This window comes from Oncorhynchus keta, chromosome 15 (assembly GCF_023373465.1).
Source record: "Oncorhynchus keta strain PuntledgeMale-10-30-2019 chromosome 15, Oket_V2, whole genome shotgun sequence".
In the NCBI taxonomy this organism is placed as follows: domain Eukaryota; kingdom Metazoa; phylum Chordata; class Actinopteri; order Salmoniformes; family Salmonidae; genus Oncorhynchus; species Oncorhynchus keta.
Window position 1 is genome coordinate 19414448 of NC_068435.1, and position 17253 is coordinate 19431700.

The following is a 17253-nucleotide window of genomic DNA, read 5'->3' on the forward strand; positions in this document are numbered from 1 at the left end:
CCCAACTTATTGTGGGAAAATTGTGGAAGGCTACCCGAAACGTTTGACCCAAGTTAAACAATTTAAAGGCAATGCTACCAAATACTAATTGAGTGGATGTAAACTTCTGACCCACTGGGAATGTGATGAAAGAAATAAAAGCTGAAATAAATCATTCTCTCTACTATTCTTCTGACATTTCACAATGTAAAAATAAAGTGGTGATCCTAACTGACCGAAGGGAATTTTTACTAGGATTAAATGTCAGGAATTGTCAAAAACTGAGTTTAAATGTATTTGGCTAAGGTGTATGTAAACTTCCAACTTACTTTTATCCATATTTTTTTTAACTGCACTGTCGGTTAGGGCCTCGTAAGTAAGCATTTCACTGTAAGGTCTACCTACACCTGTTGTATTCAGAGCATGTGACTAATAAAATTTGATAACCAAACGTATAAGATCTCCTAAGCCTGTGTTAACCTCAGGCCTTCTTTTCGGCGTATATCATAAAACCCCATTCTTTCCCCATTAATTTCCCCATAGGAATGGCCAGGACAACAAGCGGGCGAGCTCTTTGGAGATGACTTCAATTGCACTGCCCATGCTCTCACAGACACCACAAATGGGACAGATACAATGTTGCATCCTCTAACTATATCTAAGTTACACCAGCATACATACATGCAGAACCAGCACACGCACAAATATACAATATTTTCTTAACTAACATACCACCACTGCATACGACAATGAAAAATTAACACATAACAAACAACAACACCTAACACATAACCACATTTAGAAGTGCATGCTTCTGCCCCTGTAACTACTCACTGTTGATTGAGCTTTTTGGCTAAATAATCAGATGAATCACTAAAATGACTCCGGTTTCAACTCAGGTTCGGTCAACTCTCCTTCTCTCCCTCGCTTTCTCTCCTTTCCGACACCAATCTCTCCCTTCATTACTCATTCCCTCTCTCTCTGTCTCTCCGTCTGTCTCTCCCTCTCTCAAGTGTTATGAAGCTACAGTATATTTTGGGTTGGTAGAAGTACTCAAAATGATTTGGATCGGTCACTTGCTCAATGCTAGGTCGCTAGGCAACGGTTACTTAGCAACTGTCTCTAAGAAGGGTGGCAGTCTTACCGCCGCCATGGAGATCTTGACGCGTTTGGGCCCCCTGCTTTCAGGAGCCTCCAGCTCTGCCAGGCTCTTACAGTCAGGGAGTAGCAAACACATCATTAGCACAATGTTAGGACAACATTAAGATTCTCTGAGGAGAAAGTAGAGGTTGAGGTAGCATATGAGGATACAAGAATAGACACGCACGCACACACACCTCGAGTAGCTCTCTTTCAGGGTCACCACAGGAGAGGGTCTGCTGAGAGCCTGAGAGAGGAGACGGAGTCAGCGTGTCTCTATTAATTGAGAGAGTGTGCATACTGTTGGTTGCCTCTGTGTTGTGAGTAGTAGGGACAGTTTTCATAGCCGACTTGAGTGGCAGCTGAGAGATGGACACAGCTTGGCTGAAGGAGGACTCCTCTGTTGAGATCTAGATAGAGAGACATGATTAGGGCTGTTGCGGTTACCGTATTACCGCCACAGCGGCATTCATGAGTCAAGACCACAATCAAATTCCACGTGACCGTTGAGTCACGGTAATCTCCTCTTATGCACTCACCCAACTGGCTAATGACCATCAGGTCCTAATGGTCTGGTACTCAGGGCTCTACTGTCCCTCCATCAGGTCCTAATGGTCTGGTACTCAGCACTGTATTGTCCCTCAAACTACTCTGACATCGATGCAAATGCAATCTAAAATCACATCAAACACTTATCACCAAATTGTATCATGCTTTTAGAACTCACCTCACTGAAGTAAGTGTTCTTATAAGCCCAGACATTTCTATATTCTATATGCAATATATATATATATAATGCATTTGGATTACTGTTACAGTACATTTTGGGTTGGTTATTGGATTTGTTCTGACATTTCTAGATTATTGTATTTTTAATTGTGTGTACTTGTTTGACATTATCCTTTGTTAGGAGCTAGTAACGTAAGCCTTTTGCTGCACTCACTATAACATATACTAAACCTGTGTACGCAACCAATAAACTTTTGATGTTTTGTTTCAGATAAAAATTGTGTGTTTTATAGAGATGATCTGGATGATGTGTCCTGTCTCAAAGACTTCAACAGCACCGCCTCCAACGACTCCTTCATGTCTGCTGCAGAGGTAAGACCCACACACACACCTCACACTATTTATTTCTCAGCTGCTACTATATTTATTTCTCAGCTGCTACTATATTTATTTCTCAGCTGCTACTATATTTATTTCTCAGCTGCTACTATATTTATTTCTCAGCTGCTACTATATTTATTTCTCAGCTGCTACTATATTTATTTCTCAGCTGCTACTATATTTATTTCTCAGCTGCTACTATATTTATTTCTCAGCTGCTACTATATTTGTTTCTCAGCTGCCACTATATTTATTTCTCAGCTGCTAATATTAAGCACATGCTCCATCATAAGACCGGAGTACCCTACCTGGCATGATTGAAAAACCAACTGCGGAGCCTATTTGCTATTTGAGTGCATACAGATGACATGTACTTTTCCCCTGCTCCTATTCCATTTGTTAAATACACCATTCTAAATCCAAACAAATTTGACATACAAAGTCAAATTGAGAACAGTCTGATGGGTGAAAATATGATCACTTGATGAGAGAACAGTGTGTGCAGCCTGAGGCAAGGAACAAAGCGCAAACTTTTTATGTGACTTTCTCTAATCATCAGTAGCCTATAGTCGCATCATGCAGCCCATATGTTTTGACTTCTAAGACATTCTATGGTTTGTATCATTTACAACTAAAGTTGCCAAATTACTCTAAATCAAGCATATAGGACCAGTTTCAAATGAACACTTTTATGCTCAACATATAGCCACTTCAAATACACTCGCTCCGGAATGGGAAAAATATCCTTTCTATTTTATTCAAAGTTCAATTATATTATTCTTACTATTAGCATATGTTGTTTGATAAATGAACAAGCCTACAGCCTATGGCATGGCCCACAGCAAGATAACATATAGTAGGCCAACTCATATTCTGATCTTCTGAAATACATTTTCTTCATATCGTAATGTTTCTTTAGACCTGCCAAAAATAAATAATGGATTTATTGTGATGGCGTAGGCTATATTAAAATTGATTTATTGTGATGGTGTAGGCTATATTAAATGGATTTATTGTGATGGCGTAGGCTATATTAAATGGATTTATTGTGATGGCGTAGGCTATAATAAATTGATTTATTGTGATGGCGTAGGCTATATTAAATTGATTTATTGTGATGGCGTAGGCTATATTAAATGGATTTATTGTGATGGTGTAGGCTATATTAAATTGATTTATTGTGATGGCGTAGGCTATATTAAATGGATTTATTGTGATGGCGTAGGCTATAATAAATTGATTTATTGTGATGGCGTAGGCTATATTAAATTGATTTATTGTGATGGCGTAGGCTATAATAAATTGATTTATTGTGATGGCGTAGGCTATATTAAATTGATTTATTGTGATGGCGTAGGCTATAATAAATGGATTTATTGTGATGGCGTAGGCTATATTAAATTGATTTATTGTGATGGCGTAGGCTATATTAAATTGATTTATTGTGATGGCGTAGGCTATAATAAATTGATTTATTGTGATGGCGTAGGCTATATTAAATTGATTTATTGTGATGGCGTAGGCTATAATAAATTGATTTATTGTGATGGCGTAGGCTATATTAAATTGATTTATTGTGATGGCGTAGGCTATAATAAATTGATTTATTGTGATGGCGTAGGCTATAATAAATTGATTTATTGTGATGGCGTAGGCTATAATAAATGTATTTATTGTGATGGCGTAGGCTATATTAAATTGATTTATTGTGATGGCGTAGGCTATATTAAATTGATTTATTGTGATGGCGTAGGCTATATTAAATGGATTTATTGTGATGGCGTAGGCTATATTAAATTGATTTATTGTGATGGCGTAGGCTATATTAAATTGATTTATTATACTTTTAAAAAATGTAGATGAATGTAGATGTTCCAAAGGCACGCATCAGCGGCTTGTATTTGTGGAGGCCTGGAGATGCTAAATGTGTTGGTTAAATATCAGTCAATTACCATGAGACCGGCAGTCATGAACCCCACAGCTCTACACATGATACATGAGTAAACACACGCAAGCACGCACACGTACAGGCACAGACGTAAGCACACACAAAGCACAGGTACACAGTGGTTAGAGGTACTCTATAGAGTAGAAGGCATGCTGAAGTAAGATGGCGCGGCCAGACATGGCAGCTCTGCTTCAAGCTCCTAAGCAACTTGCAGTATATTCTTTTTTTGTGTGTTATTTCTGACATTATTAACCCAGAAGTTTGTGTTATTACATATAGCCGAAAATAACTTTTGGATATCAGAGCAGCGGTAACTCACCAGTATTACAACCAGGAATACTACTTTCCTGATTTGGATCCTTTGTTCATAACCCCCAGGGCAATTGAAATTATCCCAGAGGCCGCTCCAAGACGGCGCCGGCAGAAAAGAGTTATTCCGAGTATATTACTCGCTAATGTGCAGTCAGTGTTTTTCGCTGTCTTTTTACTGTTGTTTTATTTCTTTACCTACCTATTGTTCACCTAATACCTTTTTTGCACTATTGGTTAGAGCCTGTAAGTAAGCTGTAAGGTCTACTGCACAAGTGACAAATAAACGTTGATTTGATTTGATTGTGTGATTGTGATAACACACAGAAACTCAAGTCCTTTTGTTCACCCAACCTAGAATACCTCACAATCAAAGAGAATTCTCTTCGGTTATAGTCACAGCCGTTCATATTCCCCCTCAAGCCGATACCACAACGGTCATCAAGGAACTACACTCGACTTTATGCGAACTGGAAACGACATATCCTGAGGCCGCATTTATTGTTCATGTCGATTTTAACAAAGAAAATTTGAGGAAAACGCTATCAAAATTCTATCAACACATTGACTGTTGTACTCACTCTGGAAAAACACTTGACCATTGCTACTCCCCCTTTTGAGATGCCTACAAGGCCTCGCAAGCCCTCCCTCTCTGCAAATCAGATCACAACTCCATTTTGCTCCTCCCTTCCTATAGGCAGAAACTCAAACAGGAAGTACCCATGCTAAGGTCTTCTCAACGCTAGTCTGACCAATCAGAATCCATGCTTCAAGATTGTTTTGATATCACAGACTGGGATATGTTCCGGGTAGCCTCTGAGAATAACATTGATGTATACACGGACATGGTGACTGAGTTCATGAGGAAGTGTATAGGGGAAGTTGTTCCAACTGTGATTATTAAAACATACCCAAACCAGAAACCATGGATAGATAGATGGCAGCATTCACACAAAACTGAAAGCGCAAACCATCGCATTTAACCATGGCAAGATTACTGGGAATATGGCAAAACGTCAGCACAGAGACAAAGTGAAGTCACAATTCAACAGCTCAGACATGAGACGTATGCTGCAGGGCCTACAGGCAATCACGGATTACAAAGGGAAAACCATCCACATTGTGGACACCGAAGTCTTGCTCCCGGACAAGCCAAACATCTTCTTTGTCTGCTTTAAGGATAACACGGTGCCACCAATGCGGCCCTCCCCCAAGGAATGTGGGCTCTCGTTCTCTGTGGCCAACGTGATCCCAGTCTGCTGTCCCCACTTGCTTCAAGATGTCCACCTGAATGGCACGGTGGTCTAAGGCACTGCATCGCAGTGCTAGCTGTGTCACTAGAGATGCTGGGTTCGAGTCCAGGCTCTGTCACAGCCGGCCGCGACCGGGAGACCCCTGGGGTGGCGCACAATTGACTCCCCGTCGTCCGGGTGAGGGGAGGGTTTAGCCGGCAGGGATGTCCTTGTCCCATCGTGCACTAGCGACTCCTGTGACAGGCCGGGCACAGTGCACGCTGACAAGGTCACCAGGTGTACAGTGTTTCCTCTGACACATTGGTGCGGCTAGCTTCCAGGTTAAGTGGTCATTGTCAAGAAGCAGTGTGGCTTGGTTGGGTTGTGTTTCAGAGGACGCACAACTCTCTACTGTCGCCTCTCCCGAGTCCGTACGGGAGTTTCAGATATGAGATAAGACTGAAACTACCAATTAGATACCACAAAATTGGGGAGAAAAAGGGGGTAAAAAAAGAACAAAGGTAACTGAACTAAATGACTATCGCCTCGTAGCACTCACTTTTACATTTTTTTTTTTTAACCTTTATTTAACCAGGCAAGTCAGTTAAGAACAAATTCTTATTTTCAATGACAGCCTAGTGGGTTAACAGTGGGTTAACTGCCTGTTCAGGGGCAGAACGACAGATCTGTACCTTGTCAGCTCGGGGGTTTGAACTGTCATCATGAAGTGCTTTGAGAGGCTAGTTAAGGATCACCTCCACCTTCCCTGACACCCTAGACCCACTTCAATTTGCTTACCGCCCCAATAGAGAAACAGAAGATGCCATTGCACTGCACACTTCCCTATCCCATCTGGACAAGAGGAATACCTATGTAAGAGTGCTGGTCATTGACTATAACTCAGCCTTCAACACCATAGTACTCTCCAAGCTCATCATTAAGCTCGGGACCTTGGGGCTGAACTACGCCCTGTGCAACTGGCTCCTGGAGTTCCTGACGGGCTGAAGGTAGGAAACAACATCTCCACCCCGCTGATCCTCAACACAGGGGTCCCACAAGGGTGAGTGCTCGGCTCCCTCCTGTACTCACTGTTCCCGCTTATCCTCAACACAGGGGTCCCACAAGGGTGAGTGCTCAGCCCCCTCCTGTACTCCCTGTTCACCCATGACTGCGTGGTCAAACACGCCTCCAACTCAATCATCAAGTTTGCAAACTACACAACAGTAGTAGGCCTGAATAACAACAATGACGAGACAGCCTACAGGGAGGAGGTAAGGGCCCTAGTGGAGTGGTTCCAGGAAAATAACCTCTCCCTCAATGTCAACAAAATTAAAGAGCTGATCGTGGACTTCAAGAAACAGCAGAGGGAGCACACCTCTATCAATATCGAAGGGACAGCAGTGGAGAAGGTGAAAAGCTTCAAGTTCCTCGGCGTACACATCACTGACAATCTGAAATGGTCCATCCACACAGAGTGTGGTGAAGAAGGTGCAACAGTGTCTCTTCAACCTCAGGAGGCCCCTAAGACCCTCACAAACTTTTACAGATGCACAATTGAGAGCCTCCTGTCGGGCTGTATCACCGCCTGGTACGGCAACTGCACCACCCGCAACCGCAGGGCTCTCAAGAGGGTGGTGCAGTCTGCCCAACGCATCACAGAGGGCACACTGCCTGCCTTCCAGGACACCTACAGCACCCAATGTCACAGGAAGGCCAAAAAGATCAAGGACATCACACACCCAAGCCACAGCCTGTTCACCCCGTTATCAACCAGAAAGCGAGGTCAGTACAGATGCATCAAAGTTGGAACTGAGAGACTGAATAACAGCTTCTATATCAAGGCCATCAAACTGTTAAATAGCCACCACTAGCTGGCTACCAACCCGGTTACTCAACCCTGACCTTAGTGGCTGCTGCCCTATATACATAGACGTGGAATCACTGGCCACTTTAATAATGGAACACTAGTCACTTTAATAATGTTCACATACTTCTTTACTCATCTCATATGTATATACCTTATTCTACTCTACTGTATTTTAGTCAATGCCTCTCCGACATTGCTCGTCCTAATATTTATATATTTCTTAATTCCATTCTTTTACTTGTAGATTTGTGTGTATTATTGTGAATTGTTAAATATCACTGCACTGTTGGAGCTAGGAACACAAACATTTCACTACACCTGCAATAACATCTGCTAAATATGTGTATGTGACCAATAACATTTGATTTGATTTCATTCTGAAATCAGACAACCTTCACAGATGTCCTTTACCAAACATACCAAACCAGCCCACACTCTGTAATACACTGTAAAACACTTACTTAACTCACACATTTACTGCAACCAATGTAAGTCCCAACACCTATCCACACATTATGTGTAATGAACTTTAAACATAGCTTCCCTACCTACCCCTCCACCCTCGAGGATGACAGTGACTTTAAGTCGCAGGCAGTGCTACCTCATCACGCGAGCGTGAGTCCGACTCACCTCCGCTACACTCACCACGAAGCGGACCCCATGGCGTGCGCTGTTACTGGTGCTGTTGGAATGTGTGTGTGTGCAGGGTGGTCTTAGGGGATTGTCCATGGTGCCCAGGTTGGACAGGTGTGTGTGTGTGTCCAGTGTATGTGTGTCATTGTCCTTGGCGTGCCTCCGGAGGTGGTCTAGCCTGCGCGATGGACCCAGCTGGAGGGACAGGAGTGACTGGAGCTGAGAGCGCTCTATAGAACCCAACAGGATCATAGAATCTGGAGGACAGAGAGAAAGAGGGAGAGAGGGAGGGGAGAGAGGGATAGGATGATAAAGAGGGGAAAAGAAAGAGAGAGGAAAATGGGAGAGAAAATAGCAAAGGATAATAAGGGAGAGAAGACCGGGGAAAGGGGGGAAAAAGAGGAAACAGTAAGGGAGAGTACTAAAGCAGAGTACAGAAGAGATGGAATAGGACAGAAAGTCAAAAAGCTGGAAGACGTGGGAGAGAAAAAGGAAAGCAGTAGAGAATGACTATGTGTAATGGAGGAAGGATGCATCTTGAAATTATAGCAGACTATACACACATCCTTACCCGTGGACTCGACCAGGGCCAGTGTTTTGAGCTGTCCAATCAGCAGGACCTCCTGTACATCTCGATAGGAGGAGGAGAGAGTGATGTAACGCACGTCTCTAACCATGATGTCCTCCACACGGACGTTATACTTCCTGAAGGAGGAGAGGAGGAGAAGAGGGGAGTAGGGTAAGAATGAAATGTCCGGAAGAAAGTTGGAAAAAAAAGAGAACAAAGAGAATATAGGGAGTATAAAATAAAGTGAGGGAGATTGAGACACGAACAGATGGACAGAGACTCACTCATGGTGCCCCATACCAAGCTCAGGGAGGTAGGGTAGTTTCTTGATCCTGATGATAGAGTCATACAGCGAGGGCTGGAGGGACTGGGCTACGGCGTTGGCCAGGATCACAGCTATCATCACCGGCAGGATGTGGCTGATCTGACCCGTCAGCTCAAACACGATGACTGCCGTCGACACTGTGTGAGTCACAGCCCCCGACAACGCTGCCGCACCTGGGGAGGAGGGATACAGAGAGTCTGGATGATAATGATGAAAATGAATATGGATTTTATCGTCTAATGTGGTGGAAAGCGACATTTATCTTTTTGCTTTCCACAGCCTCCCTAGACATACAGTGTATTCGGAAAGTTCAGACCCCTTGACATTTTCCACATTTTGTAATGTTATAGCCTTATTCTAAAATTGATTAAATAGTTTTCTCCCCTCATCAATCTATACACAATACCCCATAATGACAAAGCAAAAATAGTTTTGACATTTTTGCACATTTATAGGCAAATAAAACAACTGAAATATCACATTTAAGTAAGTATTCAGACCCTTTACTCCGTACTTTGTTGAAGCACCTTTGGCAGTGATGACAGCATTGAGTCTTCTTGGGTATGACGCTACAAGCTTGGCACCCCTGTATTTGGGGATTTCCTTCCATTTTTCTCTGCAGATCCTCTCAAGCTCTGTCAGGTTGGATGGGGAGTGTTGCTGCACAGCTATTTTCAGGTCTCTCCAGAGATGTTCGATCGGGTTCAAGTCCGGGCTCTGACTGGGCCACTCCAGGATATTCAGAGACTTGTCCCGAAGCCACTCCTGCATTGTCATGGCTATGTGCCTAGGGTCGTTGTCCTGTCTGAGGTCCTAAGCGCTCTGGATCAGGTTTTAATCAAGGATCTCTCTGTACTTTGCTCAGTTCATCTTTGCCTCGATCCTGACTAGTCTCCCAGTCCCTGCCGCTGAAAAACATCCCATAGCGTGATGCTGGCACCACCATGCTTCACCGCAGGGATGGTGCCAGGTTTCCTCCAGCTGTGACACTTGGCATTCAGGCCAAAGAGTTCAATCTTGGTTTCATCAGACCAGAGAATCTTGTTTCTCATGATCTGAGAGTCTATAGGTGCCTTTTGGCAAACTCCAACCAGGCTGTCATGTGCCTTTTACTGAGGAGTGGCTTCCGTCTTGCCACTCTACCATAAAGGACTGATAGGTGGAGTGCTGCAGAGATGGTTGTCCTTTTGGAAGTTTCTCCCATCTCCATAGAGGAACTCTAGAGCTCTGTCAGAGTGACCATCGGGTTCTTGGTCACCTCCTTGATCAAGGCCATTCTCCCCTGATTGCTCAGTTTGGCCGGGCGGCCAGCTCTAGGAAGAGCCTTGGTGGTTCCAAACTTCTTCCATTTAAGAAATGTTTTGGTACCCCTCCCCAGATCCGTGCCTCGATGCAATCCTGTGTTTTCAACGGATTAAATAAAAATAAATCTTCAGCAATCTATACAAACGACCCCATAATGACAAAAAGAAAACACGTTTTTATAAATCTTTTGCAAATGTATTAAAAAAATAAAACAGAAATACCTTATTTACATAAGTATTAAGACCCTTTGCGATGAGATTTGAAATTGAGCTGCATCCTGTTCCCATTTTTTTATTTGATTGATTTAACCAGGTAGGCCCAGTTGAGAACATGTTCTCATTTACAACTGCGACCTGGCCAAGGTAAAGCAAAGCAGTGCGACAAAAACAACACATAAACAAACGTACAGTCAATAACACTAAATAAAAGAAAAATAGAAACATCTATGTACAGTGTGTGCAAAATGTAGAAGATTAGGGAGGTAGGCAATAAATAAGCTACAGGATAATTACAATTTAGCATAATACTGGAGTGATAGATGTGCAGGTAGAGATACTGGGGTGCAAGAGGGTAAGTAATAATATGGGGATGAGGTAGTTGGGAATGCTATTTACAGATTGGCTGTGTACAGGAACAGTGATCGGTAAGCTGCTCTGACAGCAGATGCTTAAAGTTAGAGGGAGATATAAGACTCCAGCTTCAGAGATTTTTGCAATTCGTTCCAGCCATTGTCAGCAGAGAACTGGAAGGAAAGGCGGCCAAAGGAATGGTTGGCTTTGGGGATGACCAGTGCAATATACCTGCTGGAGTGCGTGCTAGGGATGGGTGTTGCTATGGTGACCAGTGAGCTGAGATATGGCGGGGCTTTACCTAGCAAAGACTTATAGATGACCTGGAGCCAATGGGTTTGGCGACGGATATGTAGTGAGGGCCAGCCAACGAGAGCATACAGGTCGCAGCGGTGGGTAGTATATGGGGCTTTGGTGATCAAACGGATGGCACTGTGATAGACTACATCCAGTTTGCTGAGTAGAGGGTTGAAGGCTATTTTGTAAATGACATTGCTGAAGTCAAGGATCGGTAGGATAGTCAGTTTTACGGGGGTTTATTTGGCAGCATGAGTGAAGGAGGTTTTGTTGTGAAATAGGAAGCTGATTCTACATTTAATTTTGGATTGGAGATGCTTAATGTGAGTCTGGAAGGAGAGTTTACAGTCTAACCAGACACCTAGGTATTTGTAGTTGTCCACATATAGGTCAGAACCATCCAGAGCAGTGATGCAAGTCGGGCGGGAGGGTGCGGGCAGAAATCAGTTGAAGAGCATGCACTTAGTTTTACTAGCATTTAAAAGAAGTTGGAGGCCACGGAAGGAGTGTTGTATGGCGTTGAAGCTTGTTTTGATGTTTGTTAGCACAGTGTTCAAAGAAGGGCCAGATGTATACAGAAGGGTGTCGTCTGCGTAGAGGTGGATCAGAGAATCACCAGCAGCAAGAGCGACATCATTGATAAATTCAGAGAAGAGAGTCGGCCCGAGAATTGAACCCTCTGGCACCCTCATAGAGACTGCCAGAGGTCGGGACAACAGGCCCTCCGATTTGACACACTGAACTCTTTCTGATAAGTAGTTGGTGAACCAAGCGAGGCAGTCATTTGAGTCTTTGAGTCTGCCCATAAGAATGCGGTGATTGAGTCGAAAGCCTTGGCCAGGTTGATGAAGACGGCTGCACAGTACTGTCTTTTATTGATGGCTGTTATGATATCGTTTCTGACCTTGAGCATTGCTGAGGTGCACCCATGACCAGCTCGGAAACCAGATTGCATAGTGGAGAATGTACGTTGGGATTCGAAATGGTCGGTGATCTGTTTATTAACTTGGCTTTAGAAGATTTTAGAAAGACAGGGCAGGATGGATTTAGGTCTATAACAGTTTGGGTCTAGAGTGCCTCCCCCTTTGAAGAGCTATCCAATCTGTGGGGATCTTAGACGATACGAGAGAGAGGTTGAATAGGCTAGTCATTTTTTTTCTCCAATTTTCGCCTAAACTGACATACCCAAATCTAACTGCCTGTAGCTCAAGGATTTTCATATTCTTGGTACCATTTGAAAAGAACTGTAGGTGGTGGGTCTTAAAGACACTCCCCATTATTGATTAAGGGGACCTTAAGATTCATATGTTTTGCTGTAGGCCTTATAATAAGATACTGTTGCTATGTGTCTAAACTCACTATACGTTGCACAAGCTATCTATATTAGTCTTTGTGGTTAAGCCCTGGCTGCTGTGAGAGTGTGCTTGCTGTCTAGGTTTGAGTCTGACCAAAACTAGATAAAGAGACAGAACCACTGTCTGGTTTTGACATTTTGATCTTGTGTGACAGTGGACAATGCTAATAAATTCAGAGAAGCTACTGTACTAGGTTGCCTTATAAAATAACCTCAACTTATTGGTACACACCTACATTGATGTAGGTGATCATATCACTAGGGAGTGATCACATGTATAAAATCAGTTGTGCCCTTAGGTGGGGAGCAAACTTACTCGGAAACATGACTGCTATGTTCCCGTTGTCAACTTCTGTCTGCAATTGCATAAATAAATTAATTAATATATATATATATATAAATTAATGATTGATTTACTTAAAGATATTGTGATTGCTGATTTCACCAATAAGCAAATGATTGACAAGGAACCTACCTCGACAGAACTACTTTGATGTTTGTGGAAAAGTGAATTGAATGTAGAATGTAAAATAATAGCTCTGGTAGAAGAAAATACAAAGATAACTTTTTTTTCTCTTCCACCATCTTTGAAATGCAACAAAGTTCCCACACCTAGCCATCACTCTGGTTGTAATTATGCTGGTGTCCACAAGATGGTAGCAGTGTCTGTGCAAACAGAACTTGAAGTATGAGCACACTACATGACATTTAGTGTGAAGTCAGGCAGGTACATTTGGGCAAATCGTGAAGAAGACATTTACATTCACATTACATTTTTCTGCAAGAATATCGTCAAATCTGTGTACTTAATATATGCCATTTAGCAGACGCTTTTTATCCACTTGGACTTTGATTGAGCTTTTCCAGTATTAGTAGCCATATTATAAGTTCAACATTTGCAAAACACCCAGTTTTCATAACTTCATAACTCTCCATATTCTTAATTTTCGTCCAAAAGGAAAAGGCTGGCTGTCGTACAAGGTTAGCAGCTACACTTTGCGACAGATACGGGGTTTCCGGATACTCCCGTAAAGCCCAGCTCATTGGCTATCTAGCTAGCTTTGTTTGACCCCGATTGGTGCTTATTTGACAGTTACAGTCGATCAAGTGAAAACCGCCCGCGTCATCAGCGTGCCATGAAGGCGTCGCTCTTTGACCAAATTTGGTGTCCTATAAGATATACTACACCCCTAATCATATAGTGAAGTCTGGTTATGTTCTAGGATCTCTGAGGAATAAATATGAACGTGATTTGACTGGTTGAAACAACGTTTAGGGTTAGATTTTCACAGATTCCTTTCTTTGCAAATTGAACGAGTGGAAATACAAATTCGATCGTGCATGCTATATGGACCTTTTTAGGATATGAAAAAGGATTTTATCTAACAAAAGGACACTTCATATTATCTCTGGGACACTTTGGATGATAAATCAGAGTAAGATTTCAGAATGTAAGTACCCATTTCACCTTCAGATGTGAATTTAATCAAACCTATCGCTGTGAAAAGTGTTTCGTTGTTAGGAGCTCTCCACAAACAATAGCATGGCAGTTTTTCGCAGTAATAGCTACTGTAAATTGGACAGTGCAGTTATATAAACAAGAATTTAAGCTTTCAGCCGATATAAGACTCTCATATGTACCGACATTTGTTGTTTCTCTAGAATCAGCAATTGTGACAAGGAGCTGCAGGATTTAGAACGGACCCGTTGACGGGAAGCCTATCCCTCAGATGTTTTAATGTGTATTTGTTATGTTCACTGTTCTAAACAACACAACAAATGAAAACACAAGCTAGTGATTTGTGAATTCAATAGTCACATTTAGCCAACAAGTATTTCAGGTCAAATGTTTAATGAATTGTTCAAGGTCATGTACCGCTCATGGCCCACTAAACAAGAAAATCAATGAGGACCACATTTGTTTTTATTACACCCCAAAACCTGCTGACTTCTCTATCGTAGCAGAATTAATTCATCAGTCACATTCAATAAGATGGCACAATTGAAAATAGCTTGGGCATCACACCAGCCTGTAGTTTCGATCACTTCAGAGAACAGAGAGTCAAGATGGAGCCTATGGAGAAGCTCAGTCTCACGTTTGGTTTCAGTGATAAGCAGACACGTTAGAGCCGTAATGGAGCCTAAAGGTTAAGAAAAGGCATTATTTTTAATGCAACTGGTGAAGTGTGATACGGAGACACCCATTACTCACCCACAACAGCATAGCCACCAGGCACTATGGGATAGACACTGCCATCTGCATGGATGCCATCAGGGAACATGACTGCCATGGTCTCGCCTACCAGACGCCCAAATGCTGCACCTGCACATCACACAAATATATTGTTTGTAAACATGCAGGTGTTTTTTTACAAGTTCTCACACACAGCAAGTTACTTACCAATGAGGAAAACTGGCATGAAGGCCCCACATGGTACAGGCATGGTGGTAGCTACTGCAGACATCCAGAACTAGAGAGAAAGAAAGTCAGAAGTGTACAAGAGGAAACTGAAAATAAACACAGAATAGAGGCATAGTATCCTAATTTTCACACCAACACAATCACAAACAAATCTGACTCGCTTCTCCCAAACCCACACACAAAAACTCTCTAGTTTAAAACACACACGTACCTTCATCACAATGAAGAAGATGAGAGTGATGAAGACATTGACCTGGGGGTGTTTCCAGGCGTGGGAGTGGCTGATGTAGTCAAACTCCTCGGCAACACCCTGGCGAGACCACGTGCGGTTGTCCAACAACGCCACCAGTGACTCATGCTGCGTCAGCTGAGGAGACAAGGACAGACAACTGTTAGGATTGGCATATACTGTATCAATCTCAATAGCTTAAATTGGCTTCCTTTCCTTATCTCCTTCCCTTCACTGATCGAAGAGGATAGGTGAAGACCACACAGGACACGTCCTTTCACAGAGAAAATGAAGTAGCCTCCACGAGGAGAAGAGGCTGCTTTAGACAATTGAGATGCATCCCTGTTATGTTACAATACTTTGAAAGGTGTATCATACATTGTTGTTAACAGGCACAGATATTTAAAAAGTGGAACTACTGACCTGTCCAGCCATGAACTGTCCAAACCCAGGGGGAAGGTAAGGGTTGAGATGATCAAGGTGACCATGGCAGGAAACACCAGACGTCTGACAGGGAGAGAGGAGCTGTGGGTTCATTAATGTTTGTGTGTGGCCAGCTCTAGCCTTTTCAGTGTCCCCAAGCATTTTTTTTTTACTGGGTGCCCCTCTAGTGGTCAAGGGCCTGTCATGTCCCACTGCCAAAAAGTGTTCCCCCCCCAGCTAACGTTAGCTAAAATAGTTTTATTTAGCTAACGTTAGCTAGCTACTGTAACTATTATTGTAGCTTTCTGTTTGTATGTAGCTTGCACTTCAATGGTATCCCACTGAGATGTTCTTGTATATTTCCAACCAGGCGAAGTACTATGAAGGCACCACTGATCTCGACAAGAGGCGCAACATTCAGAGAAATTCACAATTCAGGGTAACGTTAAGCAGTTAACTTCTATTAGATAACTGGACGGATTTAACTATGTACAACGATTTTTCAACAACCATTTTCCATACAGGGAAAGGGAGATACCTAGTCAGTTGTCCAACTGAATGTATTCAACTGAAATGTGTCTTCTGCATTTAACCCAACCCCTTTGAATCAGAGAGGTGTGGGTGGCTGCCATAATCGACATCCACATCTTTGGCGCCAGGGGAACAATGGGTTAACTGCCTTACTCAGGGGCAGAACGACAGATTCTTAGCTTGTCAGCTCAGGGATTCGATCCAGCAACCTTGCGGTTACAGGCCCAACACTCTAAATAGGCTATCCACATGTTGCTAGTTATGATACCGATCAAGGAGGTGGACTGGCAATGCCACCTCCAAGGTAATGATGGACATCTTCAACACCCACGGTTCTCCTGAGGTCATCTTGTGGGACCGAGGTCATGAATGCTGGAACAAGGTGCGGATGTTATATTCTGTCACCAGTGTTTTATTTTGATTTTTTACAATTAGTTTGTTTTTCCATGGTACATGGTTTGGTGAATGGACCAACCAGACCCTCAAGACTGCTATGGATAAGTCCCTTGATTGGTACCAGGAAGAGTGGGAGAACAACCTGAAGGTAATTCTCTTTGCACACAACAGCAGCATCCAGGCAGAGTATGGACGGGAGCCACAGCTGTTGACTGGGATAAACAATGCAATTGTATATAATGTACAAGCACTGCATATACTGTCTTTCAAATGTGTAATCGACTTAGTGTTTGTCTATTGCTATTTTTGTATAACGTCCTTTCAGATCCCCACACCTGATGTGGTGGAAGTTGTCGAACCAGATCAGAACGCCTTTGAGGACCACATTCAGGCACGGACTGAGAAGGATGTGGAGATTCTTTGACGAGGTAAAAATTATTGTCCACTGTTAACTTTTTTTCTGGCCCTCCAAGAGATATGTAAGAAATGTATTTGTAATATGAAATATAATTTCACTTATTCTTCTTAATCAAGGTGAGACTGAACATGGACAAGGTGCAGGAGAAAAGGGAGGGCTACCGGAGCAGAGTCAAGAAGGGCCTCAAGCGCTACGACA

General features: G+C 42.8%; 1 protein-coding gene across 1 annotated transcript in view; it reads right to left on the minus strand.

The window, feature by feature from the left end:
• The window catches only part of LOC118375248 (chloride channel protein 2-like), a 118754-nt gene that overhangs the window by 9873 nt on the left and 91628 nt on the right, over positions 1–17253 (minus strand). The window contains 10 exon segments of the mRNA XM_052463588.1: positions 1124–1189; positions 1317–1529; positions 8216–8475; positions 8790–8923; positions 9071–9284; positions 14849–14959; positions 15038–15107; positions 15270–15425; positions 15711–15745; positions 15748–15794. Of these exon segments, the coding sequence (XP_052319548.1) occupies positions 1124–1189; positions 1317–1529; positions 8216–8475; positions 8790–8923; positions 9071–9284; positions 14849–14959; positions 15038–15107; positions 15270–15425; positions 15711–15745; positions 15748–15794 (1306 nt within the window).